This window comes from Castanea sativa, chromosome 7 (assembly GCF_040712315.1).
Source record: "Castanea sativa cultivar Marrone di Chiusa Pesio chromosome 7, ASM4071231v1".
Classification (NCBI taxonomy): Eukaryota; Viridiplantae; Streptophyta; class Magnoliopsida; order Fagales; family Fagaceae; genus Castanea; species Castanea sativa.
The window spans coordinates 25130766-25147897 of NC_134019.1; the positions used below are offsets into that span (position 1 = coordinate 25130766).

Below are 17132 nucleotides of genomic sequence, written 5' to 3' on the forward strand. Positions count from 1 at the left end.
TTCAGTTCATCAACATGATGAAGATCATAAAGCTCATTGGTTACAAAACCCTATGGCGTACAAACGTAGCAACTTCTTCAAGAGAAAGATGAACTAGGGCAAATTCTGTCTCCAGTTACAATTTGCTTGAACAAAACCTTTGCATCAAGTTTCATCCACAGAGACAACCCTTAAAATAATCCTTATATATGTTTAGGGTTGTGAGAAAAGAAAGCCTAAAAATGTATACACGGATATGTGTGAAATCATATCTGAAAAACTGATTTTCGTAAATCTTGATAGATAGGTTATCTATCGAGAAGCTGTCGAGCATCAGGCTAAAACTGCCTTTTAAACCTCGATAGATGCCATTTGTCGAGCTAGCTGTCGAGCTTTAAAAAAAAGCACTTTTACACTTGATTCTTGGACAGATTTGCATGGTTTCAATACTTGGACGTGAACTCTTGTTCCTTGAAGTATTAAACACATCCTAGATCTACCCAATTATAAGTAAAGTGCGTTTTGTTAAAGGATTAGCTAATTCTAAATGAAATATGTTCTTAATGTGATTCACATATGTCCTAACACAGAGAAAAATACAGAAGAGGCTAAAGAGCATTTGTAAAATCACTAGAAACTAATGACTTAGTTCTTTTTCATTATGGTTCATTCTTAAATCAAAAGGTTCAAATACCGCATACAAGATAACAATACAAAACAAGGATTGCATTGTTGGAAACAATTGTCACATCAACTCGAATTTCAATTATTAAACTACATACAAAAATTTTGCCTAAATATAAGAAATAAAAAGATAAAGAAAAAACTACAGAGGATAATAGTGGATCCATCTGTGGAACATATCATAACATTCCCTACGTTTATACTCTGGCGGCGAATGTCCAGATCCCTGCAAAACTTTAAAATAACAATAATGAATATTTATCTACAATTTATTAAATTGTTTGGACCAATGAAGTGAAAATTTGAGTTAAGAATTTTTTTTTCCTTGCCTTTAGAGTTGCATATGTCAAACGGTACCCATCATCTGTATATTTCCTTGTGTACCTAGATGCATGATAATGCACATTATTAGATATATAAAACAATTGTAAACAACAAAAATATAGAAAAAAAAAGAAGAAGCTAATATTTGATATATTAAAACTCACCCTGCAACTTGACCATCGACAAACCACGGTCGCCAATCAGTATCAATTGTTAGATCTAGAGCAAGTATCCATTGTTCAATACCGATATGAGGAATAACCATGTCATGATCACCACTGCAGAGAGAGAGAGAGTGCAATATTTTTAATTATTAGGCACATAGATTTGGTACAAATTTTATAGTGCAAGTGAATTTTTTTTTGGTGACTGTACTTTTAATCCATACACAAGTTTAATTAACTTTGCAAGTCCTACAACAAAAAACTATATTAATGTTCTATATTCGAAATCAATGTCTTATTTATTTATTTATTTTTTTTTTGAGAAACAAGTCTTAGAGTCACAATTCATTTCTCAAAATTTTTTACAATTAATGTGGTGGCATCTGGCATGGAAAGTCATAAATTATTATTATTATTTATTTATTTATTTTATATTTTTTTTGAGAAAGGGCATGAAAAGTCTTAAATGGTAGACAATAAAATAGTGTCAATAATAAACCAAAGTCATAAATTATGGAAGATATTGTATGTGTAGCATTGATCATTTGAAATGGAAGATATTGTATGTGTAGCATTGATCATTTGAAATTTTTATATAGTTCAGTTAATGCATTCTATTCAAAAAAAAAAGTTATGGTATAAGCTATAACCAGTAATTAATTCAAACAACTAGTTACAGTAGAAAAGCTCCAGATAGGAACCTGAACACCAAGATTTGCAAGCCTGAGGCGGTAAGGTTTTTATGAACTGGGACAACATCATCTGTGTCAACTGTGTACTCAATGGTGACATTGCACCTAAAGAATTTTTTCACTGTTCCCTGTTGTCACAATACAAACACCTTAACGCATGAGATTTATTTGTTCAACCAATTAGAATGTCATTGCACCTAATAGTCTCATCATGAAGCATGTACCAACCGGTCGAACATGAAGAGCTTCTTGAACACTTTTATAATTTCCCCATATGTCAGAGAGCAAATAATCAAAATTCTGCCAAAATAAAGTGACAAATAATATAATTAGATGCACTATCATATGGTCTTGCATTTTTAACAAGTGCAAGAGAGAGTGAGAGAGAGAGAGATTTACTTTGCACCAAAAGTCACCGATTCTAGTTGATGGTAGAATGAAATTGTTTGATTTTTCTCCTAGTGACCTTCGTGCTCTTTCTTCTTTTGCCATTTCTTTTGCTTTCGGTGACAAGAAAGCACAAGTGGGTTCCAATATATTTTGATCACTTATTAGCTCTATGCACTGAGTATTCAAATTAAGGATCATTCAGTTTTGCTGCTCAGAGAATTGAGAAAAAAAATTCTAAGTTCTAGTACCAAAAAAACTGATAATCTACAAACCTGACTTATTGCTGATAGGGCCTCTGTACAGTTTGAATTGTCTGGATAAGCATAATCCCCATGGCAACTATCTTTGGCTGTCTGAAATAGAAAGTAATACACAACAACAAAGAAGAAAGAAAGTTTCTTGAGTCAAGACATGAAAGACAATATTCCCTTACTCATCTGTACATCCACTATTTTACACAAATATTTACAATATATAAACTGATGTACAAATTTTAAAAAAGTGAAAAAATACTATTCACATTTATAACATAAGGTTGAATGTGAAAATATAAATGTGAGAGAATAAAAACCCTTACATTATACATGGTATCTGATATTAAAGCCATCCGGTGAGCAAATGTTATTTTTACGTTCGTTTCAAGATCTGTATTCGTATGAGGGCAACTAAGCACGAATCCCTGATATTATTTTAAAGAAAATTATATTCATTGAAGTAAAAAATTGAAAGGATAAGAAGAACAAAAAAAAAAAATCAAGTCATTCAAGTCCTAAGGTTAGATCATGTACTTTGAGATTCACAAAGGGCTCAACTCCTGCTTCATTGCCTGAAAAAATCAATAAAATTGAACTACGTTATTTATTTATGTGGTTCAAAATGAGTTTACTATAGGCTTGGTTTCAATGAGGAAAAATTTATTGCATTTGGATGCTGGAATGTTAAATGTAAGTTACCATTTATGATATCTTGAGCAAGAATTGGAGTAATTATTCCTGCATAGGAATCACTTCCAAGAAAGACTGGATTGTTCAAGAACTTTGGGTGTATGCTCAACCACTGCATCATAGATCAAAAAATATATATAAATAAATAAATATTGAGCAATAAAGTAATATAATACACAAGCTTTTTATTTAAAATTGTGACTTAAAGTCGCAAGTTCAGTTCATTTTGGCAGTGTCTAGATCCACACATGTGAGTAACATGTTTTTCCCTTCATGAAAATCTACTAATATTCTAACTGACTTGCAGCCCAATGTCACCTACCTCACCCTATCTCCCACCTACCCTTCCAAGTCTCTGTGTTGCAGGTTCGACTTGCCTCTTCCCCTCTCTTCCAAAAAAAAAAAAAAAAAACTAATTTCAAATTAGGTGTTTAGACCATGGACAACTGAAAATTATTTTGTCCCCATGTTTTTATGTCTTTGGACCCTTTTTTGTTTCCTTAGTTGTTCATTTTAGTTTTGTATAAGTTCATAGTTCGAGAGTGAGGGGATTGAACCCTAGAAGTCTCTGTCAAAAATACTAAGAAGTGCAATTAAGTTTCAAGACTCTTGATTTTAGTTGTACATGGTTTAACTAAAGAAATGAGAAATAGTTTCATCCAAGCACAGAATAAGGAAATATATAGTATCTTCTAGATTAATTTAAAATTTGCGCTCACATTTCTTAGAAACTCATAGAGCTGTGCTGCATAAAGAGTGTCTGTTGTGTCCCAAGCTTCTTGCGCTGTTGCATATGAAAAGCCAGCACCCACAGGTCCATCCAAGAATATTATGTTGGCAGTCTGAAAAGGCATTATCATTCATTATCAGGATAACAAAAGTATAATAACAAGGAAAAGATTGTATGAAAATTTTGACTACACAAACAAAAATTAAACAATGCAATGCATGCTATATTTTGTACCTTTGACCATGAGCTTGGTTCATATATCAATGTTGGTAAGCCCCCAGTGTAATCAGTGATATTGAATTTTAATGGACCTACAGAAGATCATAGAAGTCATCAAGGTTAATTACAGGTTACAACCATAACAAATCAAGGCCATTTGCTTACTTCTAGCATCGGACAAAGTACACATAAAACAAAGTGCATGGTGTTTGGAGATTTAATGAGTCAAATAGTATATTTGGACTGTTTGAAAACTGCATCTATTACATTTCTTTGTGTTTAAATTTCAATATTCTTGAATTACAGTTACGTGATACTCTTTTTCTCTTACATGAAATTAAGGTAAATCTCATTATAAATTCAATTACTTGGACCCACGTTGCTATTCTCTTGAGGGTACTTAACACTTTTTTATTCAATCTAAAAACATAGAAGAAATTACTTATTGGATAATTCATTTGACAAATAATAAAAACATAGAAGAAATTTACAATTTTGAAAATTAATTTTATAATCTATTGTCAATTGTAGTTGACACTTTATTTCAATTTGAGATATATATCAAAGTTTAATTGTTTACTTATTTATACATGGTTTTTTTTATGAATATCATATCATTTTTAAGCAATACACACTCTAGGAAATATCATAATTTATTTTGAAAAGCTATTTATTTTGGACATAAATTGTTAAAAAATAGGTTTAACCATTCATAATTTATGTTAATTAGATACTTTGGCTTCACCATTTTCACACTTGTGAATGTTTCTCATGTATGTCTACAATTTTAAATCTATGTTTTTAACTGTACTATAACCAAATTATCATGGCATGTACTTTGCTATATGATATCTAAAAATCTTTACTCATTACAGAATACTCAATCATTCATTTTTAAATGTCTCAATTGTTTCCTTAAAACTCACAACAAACAATTAAACCAATATTGTCTTAATTTTATTTTTTTTTTACCAAAAAAAAGTTTAAAAAATGATTCGGGTTCGGGTCGCAGGTCGGGTCGGGTTGACCGCAAAAAAACATGGGTCAGGTTACGGGTCAACTCGTTTTTACTTCGGGTAAAAAAATTGGGTTCAGGTTTGTTCAGAAAATTCTGACTTGTTTTGCCATGTCTAGTCTTAATTGCCTTAAAGAAAATCCATTATGAACCTAAATGTATACTTCACGTTGCACATGTAGATATGTATGGTCACTTGGTACCCTGTGTTATCCATGTTCATTGGCAAAGACAAGAACATTAATCCTAAAAGAATAGATTCACTGATCACTACATTAACCTTATCAATTAGAGTATGGATATATGGAACAAGAAGAAGAAGACAAAGAAAGAATGGCATACCAATCTGGTAAAGAAATCCATTTAAACCAGAACAACCAGGGCCTCCATTATAGTAGAGTAGAAGAGGATCAGCTCCCGGAAACCCTTCCGACTCAATGAAATAGTAGAAGAACTCGACATTGCCCACAGTAATGTATCTGTATATAAAGCCCCATCAACACAATCACCAGTCAATTAATCCCTACTAGGATTATTGTGAATGCTAGTATGCTACATTATATACAAAAGCAAAGAAAAGTAACATATACCCAGTTTCAAGTGTAAATGGCAATTCACCGGGGAAGCCGGGAAGAGTCTTGACAATCGACTGAGAGAATGCAGTTCCTGAGAGAAGCAGTAGAAGCAGGCAACACAAGTATCCTGAACTTAGTTTCGTAGCCATTGTTAAGAGGCCTCTTGGTCTAGATGATCATCCCCCAGCTATAATATAAAATTCTTAGGCTTCAACTTACTAGTTAATTATCTCAGCTGCGCGTTCCGTGATAGTATTAGGCTTCAAATTTTAGGAGAAACGATATTTGGGGGGGGGGGGGGGGGGGGGGGGGGGAGGGGAGTTAGATGAAATGTTAGGTGAAACGTTGTCAGCTTCGAGTATGAATATAATGTAAGAGCATGCCTTTCCAGCTCCTAGTGATCCCAAACATGAAATGACGTGTATATTTAAGTTTTCTTCAATGAACAAATAGTACTTTAATTCAAACTATTGAATTAGGAATGTGGGTTGGAGTCCCTTCAGCTATTGTCTAACATTTCATATCACAAGTCTCAAAGATATGTACTATAACTGGTCAGTTTGAACTTTTGGTGCACCTAATTGTGGAAAGTCAACCGTATAGGATTGTCACTACAGTTTCAAACTTGGACCACTAGAAATGCAAGCTCCACCAAACGAAAAAAAAGAAGAAGAAGATATGCTTAAGGACAAATACTCCAACATTTCAGATTTTCCTGTATTTTTAAAAATTATCTAAATTTCTTGCATGTTGCACACGTGACACAGACTTTATTTTCGTTATAGCTAAAGCGGTATTGTATTACCTATATAATATCATTCACTACCATGGGTAGAATCCATTGCTAGTGATTAGTATGATGGAAAACTATTAAGTCTAGTATGATAAATTAAAATAATATATAAATACCTAAATACCTTAATTTAGCTTTTATGAGAATTGTAATTTGTCTATATCTATGAGGACGTTTGGATTCAACGTCCAGCGTCCGCGTTCACGTTTTGGACCTTTTTTTTTTTTTGCTACAGAGGGGGACATGTGCGCAGTGTGCGCACTGTGCGGCACTGTGCGCGTACTATGCGGTACTGTGTGCATACTGTGCGTGTACTGTTTATATACTTTTTTATCAATTTTTTATTAAAAATGAGTCCCGCATCACTACTCACACATTTAAAAATTATGTTGCTATAGTGTTTTTAGTTTTCAGTAATAAGTTCTATCCAAACGGACTCTATATATAAAACCGAAGCTTGCGTTTGCTCCACGATTTTCCATGTCAGCACAATATTAAAAAAAAATAATAATAAAAAAAAACAAAAAACATAATAAACACACTCAAAAAAATGTAAACTCTGCCTTTCCCTTTCACAATGGTTTGCCATCCCCATCTTCTTCCTCAGTCCTCTACCAGCACAATGGTCTGCCATCCCCATGTTCTTCCTCAGTCCTCTACCAGCTCCTCCTCGATCAGACCCACGGCAAACCATCGTATCGCATCTACAAACCCAGCACACCCACCATACCCACAAACCGAAGCCTCGATCTCCTTCCTCAGACCACCGATTTGCCATAAACCACCCACAGCCAACCTCTACAACCCGGAAACGGCCCCCCATTCGCCGTGGGTCTCATCAACCCCATGGCCACAAATAACCCACCACACCCACCATGCCCACCATACCCACAAATCCACAAACATCGAACAGAGGTCGAGCTCCTTCCTCAGACAACTCATCTTCTTCCTCAGAACAGAGGTCGAGCTCCTTCCTCAAACCACATGCAACCTCTACAACCCAGAAATGACACCGCATTTGCTGTGGGTCTCATCTAGCCCATGGCCCATCAACTATGTCAGTCGGCAATACACCCAGCCTAGCCCGTTGAAACCAGCCCAAAGGTATCTAATAAAAAAATTTGATTAGAACTCTATAATATATTTATTTAATTTTTTTTGAATCTGAACTCTACAACTATTAGGACTCTATAACTATTATCTTATAAATAGTTGATTCTTATTAATCTTCTTTTTTTTCTTTTTCTTTTTTTTCATGGCTGTTCAATTTCTAGGTTTATTGCTATTGCCTTTCTCATCATTCTTTTCCTCCATTTGAATAAGGGTTAAAGGTATGGTATTCGTTTGCCTCTGTGATAATCTATGTACATCTAATTTCTAAATATTTTAGTGTGGATTTCTTAGGTTTTTTTTGAATTTTAGTTTAGTTATATCAATTTTAGCATACAGTTCATTGATTTCTGTTTCAAATTAATTTACTTTAAAATAGTTCACTTTGATGTAGTTTACTTTGATTAAGTGCAGTTTGAGTTACTCTGTTTAGGAATAGTACACTTCAAGTCAATTTGTTTTGAATCAAGTTATTTTGAATCAATAGGATTGGAATATGAGTTAGACTTAGAAACAGAAAATTAGTCTCTTAGGGATTGTAGTCACTCTAGTTTCTTATCTATCATTGTACTTGCATTGCAACAAAAAGTCTTCTTAAGTGAGGTATTTTGAACTTCTGCAAAATCAAATTTTACTTTGAATTGGGTTTTCACTTCAATCCTAATGTAATTAATTTACTTTGAATTAGATATCAGTTAGACTTAGAAATTGGACATTAGTCTCTTGAGGATTGTAGTCACTTTAGTTTCTTACCTATCATTTTTTTTTATGAGGGTAAGCTGTCTGCTCTCATAATCAATTTGTTTGATGATATGAAGGAGATTACAAAAATAAAATAAAATAAAATTTGCACTACACTGCACTGTTTCATTAAAATATGCACTACACTGCACTGTTTCAAACTTTCTGCACTGTACTATTTCTCTTCTATTAATTTTTCTTGGCTGAAAATTGGATTCTTACTATTTTGCAGGTAGGGATTTAGCATTTTCATATCAGGCTTATTTGGTAATACAACTACATGACGAGGAAAGTCATGTATTTACCAGTCTTTCCTTTATTCTGTACTGTTTATTGCATATTTATTGGTAATATGTTTGTGCATTTATGCATGCTTTCAATCAATTTGATGTTAGGATTATGACTTAGGATCTGATCTGCTTTTGTTTACTTCAAATTAGTTCACTTTGATGTAGTTTACTTTGATTAAGTGCACTTTGAGTTACTTTGTTTAGGAATAGTTCACTTCAAGTCAGTTTGTTTTGTATCAAGTTATTAGGGTTAAAGGTAAATATTCTCTCAATTTGAATTGTAATGTTTGCCTCTGTGAATTGGTAGGTTTATGTTTGACTATTTCAAGTTCAGACTTATAATAGTTTTGGATTTCTTAGCTTGAAATAGGGGTTTGTTAGATAAACCCCTATTGTAAAAAAAAGGTTGTGTTCCTAAACAACGCTATTTTATGCATAATTGTTAAAACCTAAAGAAATGCACTCTTCTTTCACTCTCAATGGAGTGTGTGTGTGTGTATATATAAAGTTGTAAAATCCTACAACTACTCTCTTTAAACCAATCATATTTATTTTCTCTATTCTCTCCCAAAAAAAAAAAAAAACATTTATTTTCTTTACAATTTCCGACCAAACATAAGTCAGCAGTTCACTTATCCCTTATCTTATAACTCTGACATGTAATATAGCCAAATTATCTTTATGGGAAGTCTTCAAAAATGAGAGAGAGAGAGAGAGAGGGTCCCGGGGGGGGGGGGGGATATATGCTTCAAGAAGTTCACTACCTCTCCCATTAATATATGAAGAAGATAGATAAGCCAGAGTTCTAGCCAGGATATGAAATACCTATGTACTATCCCATCATTAAAAAATTAATTAAAAATATATAAAACGAAATAAGTTTTTAGCAAGCCAGTTAATGCCCATGATCAAATACTCTCTCTCTCTCTCTCTCTCTATGCTAAACTCTTTCTATTGACAATGAACTTTTTACCTTTGATGGTACCCATCGGCTGCTTTAAATGACAACCCCAGAATGTGATTCCTATTCATTTATTGGGGTACTTACAATTTTGCCACAAGAATCCAATAACAATGTATTTTCGATGCCTATATTTTTGATGTGCAATGGATCTCTTCTTCTTACCTACCCAAAAAAGAAACAAAAACAATGGAATGAAAACGATCTCTTCTTAAAATTAGCTTTATTTATTATTATTATTTTTTTTTACACTTTATTTTATAGATACGATAAACATTTAACTTATGATATCTACCTTATGATAATTTCTCCTTTACACACTTAATATAATTTAGTTTCATTAGTTTATTGAGCTTAAAAAAATAGATAAAAGAATAATTATATTACATACACATCTGTGGGAGTCTTTTTTATATCATTATTGGTTTATTTAAGTTTAATCTAAACTGTATATGCAATACTATGGCTCTATTTGGATTTTGAAGTATTATACCAGAAGTATTTGCTATATAAAATGCAAGAACTGAATGTACTGCTCAAACTTATGCTTTAAATTTAATTTTTACTCTTCAGCTTGCTTTACTTTTGTAAATTAAAGGGTTTAGGGGTTTATCTAACAAACTTAGTCTTGAATCTAAATATTTAGAGGATAAATGATTTTCACAGCAAGGAGGACTTCATTTTTTATTGTAGTTGCTGTTGGATTCATATGTTATTTGTACTGCTCATTTTGCATCTATGTTTATCAAATATTCACTTGCTTTGTACTTCTCCAATCCCAAAACAAAGAGAGAAGGAATGAAAATTCCACTGACATGAGCACCAGCCTGAGCACTATCTTTACCAGTTACAACTCTAGCTTCCAATTCAATATCTCAAATTCTGCCAACACAGATGGAATGATATCAAAATTCGATTGATCCAGATACGCTTTTCACTTTTTTATGATGGGTTTTGCTTGGTTTTGTATTTTGTATTATGCATAATTGGTTGTTGTACATTTGGTTTGAGTCAGTGATATGCTATTGTTATGATGAATATTTGTGCATAGTCCTTTCAAATGATCAACTAAACAACATTTACAAGCAGTAAAATTTTAGTGTTTAAACAATTTACAATTATTAGCGCATGATAGATAACATTATTCTAACAGTAAAACTCCAGTTTCTGCTCATTTGATTGGTTGTCTAATACCATCCTTTCTTAGCAACTCAATTCATCAAAAAGTCATGAAAATTGTTGGAACTACCTTGCTTGAGATAGTTTTGTAAAAGTTAAAGGGAAATTAAATCTGAATTTTCGATTTTTAATGAGTTTAAATCTGGATAAGCATAAAATCTGTGTTTTACATCTAAAATCTTCACTTTTTTACAACCAAAATCTGTCTCTGCACTGCACTGTTTCACAAAAATTTACACTGCATTGTTTCACAAAAATCTACATTGCACTATTTCATTAAAATCTGCACTACACTGCACTGTTTCAAACTTTCTGCACTGCACTATTTCTCTTCTATTAACGTTTCTTGGCTGAAAATTGGATTCTTACTGTTTTGTAGGTAGGGATTTAGCATTTTGATATCTGGCTTATTTGGTAATACAACTACAAGACGAGGAAAGTCAGGTATTTACCAATCTTTCCTTTATTCTGTACTGTTTATTGCATATTTATTGGTAATATGTTTGTAGAAAGAATCTGAAATTGGAATGATTGCATATTTTAGTTTCTTGGTTATCTCAAACTTGGTTTTATATTTATGTGAATGCTATATTTTTCTTCAATTTTTTCCCTTTTCTATAACATATAACTGTTAATTTGTAATATATTTTTCTGCTATATAGTTATATTTATAAATTGAAATTTTGTGAATGCTTTGCTTTTAGTTTATTCCCCAAGCATGGAGTCTACTTTCTATGCAAGATTGAGACGAAGATTAATTTTATCTCAAAAGAGAAATAGAAGGGGTATGATATTGAGATATTAAAAAAATATTTTTCTTTAAAAAACTCAAAATTACTATGTAACCTAATAATTAGTATGTAACCTAGTCCAAACAAGAACAAGAAATGACAAGCCATTTCAAAGGAGTATTCAACGTAGACAATATAGCACTAATGACAAAAGCAGAATTTACGGAACCATTGGATTTAGGACCTCCAACAATAGTATGTGAACATTGTGGAGCTCAACTTTGGTATGAAGAGAGAACTATAAAGTCAAAGACGCCTACAAAACTGAAGTTTAGTTTGTGCTATTCTGAAGGAAGAGTTGAACTCCCTCTATTGAAAGAACCTCCACACTTTCTTGGAAGCTTACTCAATATTAGTAGTGATCAAAGATCAATAAACTTTCAACTAGGGATAAGAATCTACAACTCTCTCTTTGCTTTCACTTCTTTGGGGGGTAATTTTGATAGATCAGTGAATAATGGTTCTGGTCCATATGTGTTTCGTGTAATTGGTCAAACTCATCATAGAATTGGATCACTTTTTCCTGTTCATGGCCAAAAACCTAAGTATGCACAGCTTTATATTTATGAAACTAATAATGAAGTTAAAAATAGAATTGATGCAGTTATACATGAAGATGATAGAAATTATGAGGATCCAGATATTATTACCGGGTTGATGGAAATGTTAGACCAATGCAACCAATTGGTTAAATATTTTAGAATGGTCAGGGACAGATTTGATGAATCAGATATACATAATGTCAGAATTCGTTTAATTTGAAGTCACAATTTTGGTGAAAGACAATATAACTTACCTGTAACGTTTGAGATAGCTGCTCTTATTGTTGGAGATTTTAATATTGAAAGTTTTGATAGAGGTATTATTGTTTAGAATCGAAGTTTAGGATTGCAACGTATAAATGGGACTCATCTAAGCTTTATGGCATTGCAATATCCACTACTTTTTCCTTATGGTGAGGATGGGTATATGCTTGGAATACCTTATAGGAATTTAAATGGGAGCAATTCTAAAAAAGGGGAATCAATAACAATGAGAGAATACTATTCTTATAGGCTTCAACAACACTTTCATGAGGGCAAGACACTGTTGCTTGGTAGAAGGCTTTTTCAACAATTTATAGTGGATGCATACACTTCTATCAAAGAAGAAAGACTACAATGGGTTAGGTGCAATAAAAAAAAATTGAGGTCAGAGCTATACTATGGTTTGAAAGATGCCGTTCTTTGTGGTGATACGGATCCCATTACTGTAGGCAAACGAATAGTCCTACCATCTTCATTTACTGAAAGTCCAAGGTACATGGTTCAAAATTATCAAGATGCAATGACAATATGTAGATGGGCAGGTTACCCAGATTTATTTTTTACATTTACTTGCAATCCAAAATGGCTAGAAATCAATCATTCTTTGGAATTTATAGGAGGCCTGAAATATGAGGATCGACCAGATATTGTAGCAAGAGTTTTTATGATAAAATTGGATGAACTATTACATGATTTGAGGCATAAATCTCATTTTGGAAGAGTTATTGCAATTGTGTATACAATTGAATTCCAAAAAAGAGGACTCCCACATGCACTTATTCTTCTATTCTTAGATCCAAAGGATAAGTGTCCAAGTCCAATAGACATTGATGGTATCATTATGGCTCAGATACCAGATCCAGATGAGGATCCTGTTGCTAATGAAGCCGTAAAACAATTTATGATGCATAGGCCATGTGGATCTGCAAAATCGAAATCACCGTGCATGATAAATGGTAAATGTACAAAACATTTTTGAAAAAGATTTTATGAAGAAACAATAATTGATGAAGAAGGCTTCCTAGTATATAGAAGGAGAAATGATGGAAAAACAATAAAGAAGAATGGAATTCTTTTGGATAACCGATATGTTGTACCTTATAATGTAGATCTTTTGGTGAAGTACCAATCCCATTTGAATGTAGAATGGTGTAATAGATCTCGATCGATCAAATATTTGTTTAAATATATAAACGAGGGATCAGATAGAGCAACAGTTTTTGTAGAAGAAAATTTGCCAAATATTGGGAGTGATGGACAAGAGACCAACATTGTTGTTGATGAGACAAAATCATACTTGGATTGTAGATATATTCCAGCTTCTGAAGCATGTTGGAGAATATTTGAATTTCCAATTCAGTTTCGATATCCACCTGTTGAAAGATTAAATTTTCATTTGGAAGATGAACATCCCATCATTTATTCGGAAAATACAAGCTTGGATAATGTTTTAAATATACCTGGTATTGAAGAAACAAAATTTACAGAATAGATGAAAACAAATGAGGCTTTTGAAGATGCTCGAGAGTTGACTTATGCTGAATTTCCTACAAAATGGGTATGGCATAGTAATGCCAAGCAATGGCAAAGAAGAAAATCTAAATATTGTATTGGAAGAGTGTATTACGCACATCCTTCACATACACATCTTTGTAATGCCTAGATATCATTGCAAATGTGATTGGTGTTGGACCGATTGAGCAACCTTGCATCAAAGGATCAAATGTCTCGATGAGAAACATAAATGTCATGACTATAGAGTATGTCTTTTCTTAAATATAAAAAAAAAAAAAAAAAAAAAAAAAAAAAATTATTTTCAATACATGCGCATTTTATTTTTTTATTTTTGATAAGCCAATAAATGCACTTATATTATATGAACTTACACTGTAATATTGGAAAATTTTGAATAGAGGAAATCAAATAAAACTTACACTTTGGGGATCAATTGCAAATCAAGTTGAGGAGAGCTTCTTTACTAAAAATCCAGGCCCTTTTATCATAATAGCTACATGTTTGATTGTCAAGACATTGAAAGGCAAGTTCATTTCTCTTTTCTATTTTTCTTTATAACCATATTCTGAACTACATAAGAAATCATCCAATTGGGTCAATTAACTATTTTTAGCAAAATGTTTTTGAGTATATATTGATCAAATTTTCTGTATTCAGCTTTATTTTCTTTTTTGAATCATAAATTGAAAGATGTATTTTGGAATTAAGTGGTGTGATACGTTATCACCAGTATTACAATGTGGGGCTTTGTTGTCTTGGGCTATCCCAAAGATGGAACTCTGTGAATTGCATTTGCAACTCTAGAAGGATTTATGCACATGTTTATGCGACAGTTATTGGTTTCTGTAACTTCAACAGTTTACTATTGGGTTATTAATTTAATATATGCTGTTTTAGTTGTGTTTCTTTTGTATCTGTAATTGAGTTCTTATTCTTGGAGAGGACTTCACTATCCCTTTTTGTTTGTTTTAACTTCTTTTTAGAGATCTCACAAACTTTATGCTTTTTGGGCTATTATTACTTTGAAAGGTGTGGGATGATCACACTATAATATTGGTGTGTTGGCACATCTTGGTGATAGACATGTTTCTCATGTGACAATAAAGGGGTGTACGTTAAGGAAGGTTTTGGAGTCCTTTTAAGGCCTAAAGAAAAAAAGTCTAAGTGGCACAAATTATGGGAAACTGTTTGTTTGATATGAAGGTTGTTTTGGCAGTGCGTGGATAATGAGTATTTTTAATAAGGTCCTGTCAAAAAGAAGTTCAACTTGCAACTTGCAAATTAGAATGCAGTATTCCTAAAAGGACACGTGCAATAGTCAAGTTTTTTGGGTTGTGATATAGTAGCCTTTTAAAATAAGTTGTGTATGTTTTATTATTATGTGGTATCAATACTTTTGAAATCTATTTGTTACTTTTTCAACATGATTCACATATTTGATATATTTACAGTCTCTACAATACTATGATGATAACATTGAAACTTCAATGAACTTTTTTTTTCTAATGAATCCGTGCATTACAAGAGAGTATAACTTATCGTCAACAAGTGAAACAAGGGTTTATATTGATTTGGACATTCCTAAGACTGCTGAATTCAAAGATTAGTAAGTGCTTTGTTTTGGATTCACATTCTTAACATATTTACAATCTCTACAATACTATGTCTAATATCTTTATGTAAGATAATAGGCTGGTGGAAAATAACCAACCAATAGTACAAATGCCAAAGCAATTCAAACCACAACTGACAATTCAAGAAGAGATGAACATCAACAAAACAACCATAAGTGAAATAACAAAAATGATGTGGGACTCTGATAATGAGGTAAAAAAAAAACCCTTCAACATTGCTTTATGTACTATAGACCTACTTTTACAAAATTTAACTATAAAATTATGAATTGATTGATATTAAATTCAATTTCTAGGAAACTATCTTTACCTGTCAAGGAAAGATTATAAACATTGATGTAAATAATTCTGGTTGGTACTTTATCTCTTGCGAAGTATGTCGTAAAAAGGTAAAGTCGAGAAATTTTTTTATGGTGCGATAATTGCAACAAAAAGGCATGCATGCTTCCCAATCCCTAGGTAAACAAAATGAAAATGTTTACTTTTATTATTAAAATACACAATAGTTAATATGATATTAACATTATATATGTCATTTCTTTTATCAGGTATAGAATTCAATTAAAGGTTAAACATAGCTCAAGAATGGCCACATTCATTTTATTTGATTCAAAAGCAGAAAAATTCCTCAACATATCAGCGAAAGACCTTTTGAACAAATTTTTAGGGGTGAGAATGTAGAAGATAAAATTAGTATTAAATATTTACTAAACTTTACTTGATTGTACAATTTGAAAAATGTTACTTTTGTTAGGAGCCCGATGAAGTCATCCTTCCTGTGTAGATAGAAAATCTGAAAGGAAAACAATTTGTTTTCCAAATACAACTAAATGGTTATAATCTCAAGTATGGATGGGATTTCTACACTGTCAAGAAACGTTTCGACTCTTTTGAAGAAACTGACAAAGTAATTCAGCTTGATAAAATGACAAAAGTACGTATTCTTTAATTTAGCAAAATTACAAATATGATATTTAAGATGTATATGTTGTAATACATTCCTCAACCTATTCTATTGCCAGGCTTACATCAGTGATGCTTCAAATGAATGTAGCAACAACTTATCAACTGAAGAAGATGGTGATTGTACAATATTTCAAAAACTTGAGGTTCAAAGTAATGTTCAACTCACACCAACATCTATACTGAAGGAAAACAAAAGGCCATATTCAGAGACTACTACAAAGCAACAAAGGAAGAAGATACAAAAAACACTTTAAAGTTGTATTTCAATCTCTAAGATTTTCTATGCACAATTTGGTTTTAATGGATTTGTGATTTTCGTACTAAAGACATATAGGAACAAAGGAATTTTTTTGCTTTTATGCACAATTTGGTTTTAAAATGAAACAAAGAGGAATTAAACTCTTATATTTAGTTATTCGAGGATACAGTTTTACTTCAATGTTTTTTAAGTATAATGAATACATTGAATATTTAGTGGAAGTCATGAAATATATGAAATTGAAAAATAAAAAAGCCATAGCAAAAATACATGGTATTGGGACATTTGCCTAAAATGTGCAAATAAAAAATTGTTGGGAGGAGCTTCAGCCTAAAATAGTTGTGGCTTTGAGAGATGATAAACTATTTGGT

The 17132-nt window shown here is 32.2% G+C and overlaps 2 protein-coding genes across 13 annotated transcripts; one reads left to right on the top strand and one right to left on the bottom strand.

The window, feature by feature from the left end:
• Nucleotides 1–597: 597 nt before the first annotated feature.
• Nucleotides 598–6115, bottom strand: LOC142642133 (serine carboxypeptidase-like 17). The gene is made up of 14 exons (XM_075816486.1): nt 5732–6115; nt 5484–5620; nt 4142–4218; nt 3897–4019; nt 3187–3289; nt 3022–3059; nt 2811–2912; nt 2506–2586; nt 2243–2407; nt 2072–2143; nt 1853–1971; nt 1152–1265; nt 993–1047; nt 598–889 (listed from the first exon to the last, which is right to left on the bottom strand). The coding sequence occupies exons 1-14, from the start codon at nt 5863–5865 to the stop codon at nt 806–808; spliced, it is 1404 nt and encodes a 467-aa protein (XP_075672601.1). The 5' UTR covers nt 5866–6115; the 3' UTR covers nt 598–805.
• A 948-nt stretch (nt 6116–7063) lies between these two features.
• LOC142643681 (uncharacterized) lies at nt 7064–16942 on the top strand. 12 transcript variants are annotated; one of them, XR_012845901.1, is made up of 8 exons: nt 7064–7613; nt 7784–7840; nt 8593–8627; nt 11170–11234; nt 14301–14425; nt 16085–16205; nt 16291–16470; nt 16559–16942. XR_012845901.1 is itself a non-coding variant. In XM_075818383.1 (7 exons), the coding sequence occupies exons 4-7, from the start codon at nt 14400–14402 to the stop codon at nt 16754–16756; spliced, it is 495 nt and encodes a 164-aa protein (XP_075674498.1). In that variant the 5' UTR covers nt 7064–7613; nt 7784–7840; nt 11170–11234; nt 14301–14399; the 3' UTR covers nt 16757–16941. The 12 variants fall into 12 exon arrangements, 4 of the variants coding, with proteins under 4 accessions (XP_075674498.1, XP_075674501.1, XP_075674499.1 ...); XR_012845898.1 differs by lacking the exon at nt 8593–8627 and having other exon boundaries at nt 16559–16940; XM_075818383.1 differs by lacking the exon at nt 8593–8627 and having other exon boundaries at nt 16321–16470; nt 16559–16941.
• The last annotated feature ends 190 nt before the right edge of the window (nt 16943–17132 follow it).